The sequence below is a fragment of the Penicilliopsis zonata genome (genome assembly GCF_001890105.1).
Source record: "Penicilliopsis zonata CBS 506.65 unplaced genomic scaffold ASPZOscaffold_8, whole genome shotgun sequence".
NCBI classification, from domain to species: domain Eukaryota; kingdom Fungi; phylum Ascomycota; class Eurotiomycetes; order Eurotiales; family Aspergillaceae; genus Penicilliopsis; species Penicilliopsis zonata.
In genome coordinates, this window is record NW_019208918.1 from 819240 (window position 1) to 821402 (window position 2163).

The 2163-nt window shown below is 51.8% G+C and overlaps 1 protein-coding gene across 1 annotated transcript; it reads left to right on the forward strand.

Moving 5' to 3' along the window:
* Positions 1-756: 756 nt before the first annotated feature.
* On the forward strand, positions 757-1268 carry ASPZODRAFT_16829 (hypothetical protein; the record flags this gene model as incomplete). Its single annotated transcript, XM_022726860.1, has 3 exons — positions 757-791; positions 859-976; positions 1062-1268. The coding sequence occupies 3 exons, from the start codon at positions 757-759 to the stop codon at positions 1266-1268; spliced, it is 360 nt and encodes a 119-aa protein (XP_022580744.1).
* Between the last annotated feature and the right edge of the window lie 895 nt (positions 1269-2163).

A 2163-nucleotide genomic window follows, 5' to 3' on the forward strand; every position in this document is an offset into this window, starting at 1 on the left:
GGCGCAGATTGTCTGCCTACAGAGTAGTTACAGACGAGATACCGCCTAGGAGCGTTCAAGGAGGGTGACTATAGACTGGGATTTGTTCAAATAGCGAGCCAGCACAGACCAGTCGATCTCATTGGTTTAACCCCCCCGTTCTACCAGACTCTTGCGCCCAGTCATGGCGCCAGGGTAGAATCTCCCGGGCACGCTCGTGTCCAGCCAAATCCCAGGGGGAAGGCAGACAGCAGGGCAAATTTGCCCTTGGGCTTGGTAAGGCAATTTCCCCTTTCGGCTGCGGCGATGCTTCACTTGCCGCAGTCCACCACCTGCTCACTTCTGCATTTCTATCATTAGGCAAAAACGGCGGCACCTCTCGGAATACGAAATAGAAAAAGAAAAAACGAGAATGAACCTGCCTGCGACTGGCCCTCCGTCTTCCGCTTATACAGCAGACTCCTGCACACATGCAAGCACATCTTTGGCATAACTCCCTGAGGAGGGTTGAGAGGGGGGGTTCAAAGGAAAAAGCAATAATTAGGTAGGTACTCCGTACCTACTACTACATACTTGGGTATACTCCAGGGTGTGCGTGGTTGGCTGCAAGTACTCCCGTACACGGTGCACCCCCCGAAAGCATTATTGCCTCCGGAGTGCTCGGTAGCGGTTCTAGTAGAGTAAAGGTGAGCTCTTGACTCATTTCCGTCTTAGCAGAAGCCCAAGAAATGCCGGTGCGTGGAGTAAAATGACAGCTGACTCCACCATACACCCAGGATGCAGCTGCTAGAGCAAGCCAAGTTCGCGATCAAGTACGATGTGCAAGGTGTGGATCTATTGGGGCGTTCCACAACGATGCCGGGCACGCTTAGAGGATAGACTACCGACGCGGAATATGGAGTACCAGGTGGTAACGAGTCCAGACCTGGGTGATCGCCGCCGGTTTCACGGGGACCTTTCGCTGCAGGGGTCATCAGCACAACCACCACGGAGGTCGGTGTGAGATAATCGCGACGATAGGATATCGAAGTATCATCATCATGGGAGTCTGATCGACCGAGATCGGTTCATCAATTGGATAGGTGACACACGCGGGCGTTTCTCGTTCCTCCATGACGCTGCCGCCCACTCCACCATCAGTGCACTCGCTGCCGGGGCGGGCATTTTACCCATTCTCCATCGTGGTTCCCCCGACGCAACCCATGCCCAGCCGATCACCTGTTCGTGACGTGTGTCGCTCGAAGGTGCAGAAAGCCAACGTGGGCTCCAAACGCCAGGGTGAGGAATGAACAAAGATGATTATTCGCCCCCCGGGGGGGGGTGGACAGTGTGAAGAGGCTGCAGTCATTGTTACTTCATTCCCTGTCCCTAGGGATTTGTTACTCTGTTCAGTCCAGGGAACAAAGCACTGTGGGGTCTTGGGCAACACTTGGGGCGCGGCTTGACTCGCCGTCGAGGCCCTGGATCCTATCAGTAATCCTACTAGTATCATCCAAGGAATCGCCCACGCGGCACGCGTTTTCCGATCGCGATTCTCCCTGTACGGAGTAGTACGGAGTAGGGTTCGAGACTACTACAGAGTACGGTGGCTGATCTACGTGCAGCGGGGGAGATTACTGTCTTGGGTCGTTCCTACGATGAAACATCGAGTCCCTTCTTCCATAGAGAGCATCGAGGCCCCGTCACCCCTGCAGGCAGAAACACAAATCACCACTCGGGGGAAGAAAATAAAAATATTATTAAATAAGTAACTAAAATATGATGTAATTAAAAAATAAATAAAAAGGGGCAGACGGAGGGCGCAACCATGAGAACAGTCCCTCACCGGTTTGGAGACTGGAGTACCTGTTCAGGTACTCTGTATAGTTACAACATAGTAGCAGGGTTAAAATTAGTTACAGATACCTTTACAAGTATGCCTCAAGCCACTTTTTTCAGGGTGGCTATTCATTCGAAAGGCAGATTCCAGGCTACCTACTAAACAACCAACTGCATAGCTAAAATTAACCTGCTTCAGTAGAAACGCCGGGGGGGGAAGAAGCAAAAAGAAAGAAAGAATAGGGAAAAAGAAATCCCAAAAAAAACCAGCCACAGCGCGTATCGGCTACGTATTTCATGGACAATCGGACTGTCTCGATGAGGCTCTGGAGGATTCTGGTCCTCTGGCTTTCTGGATTGTTTGCT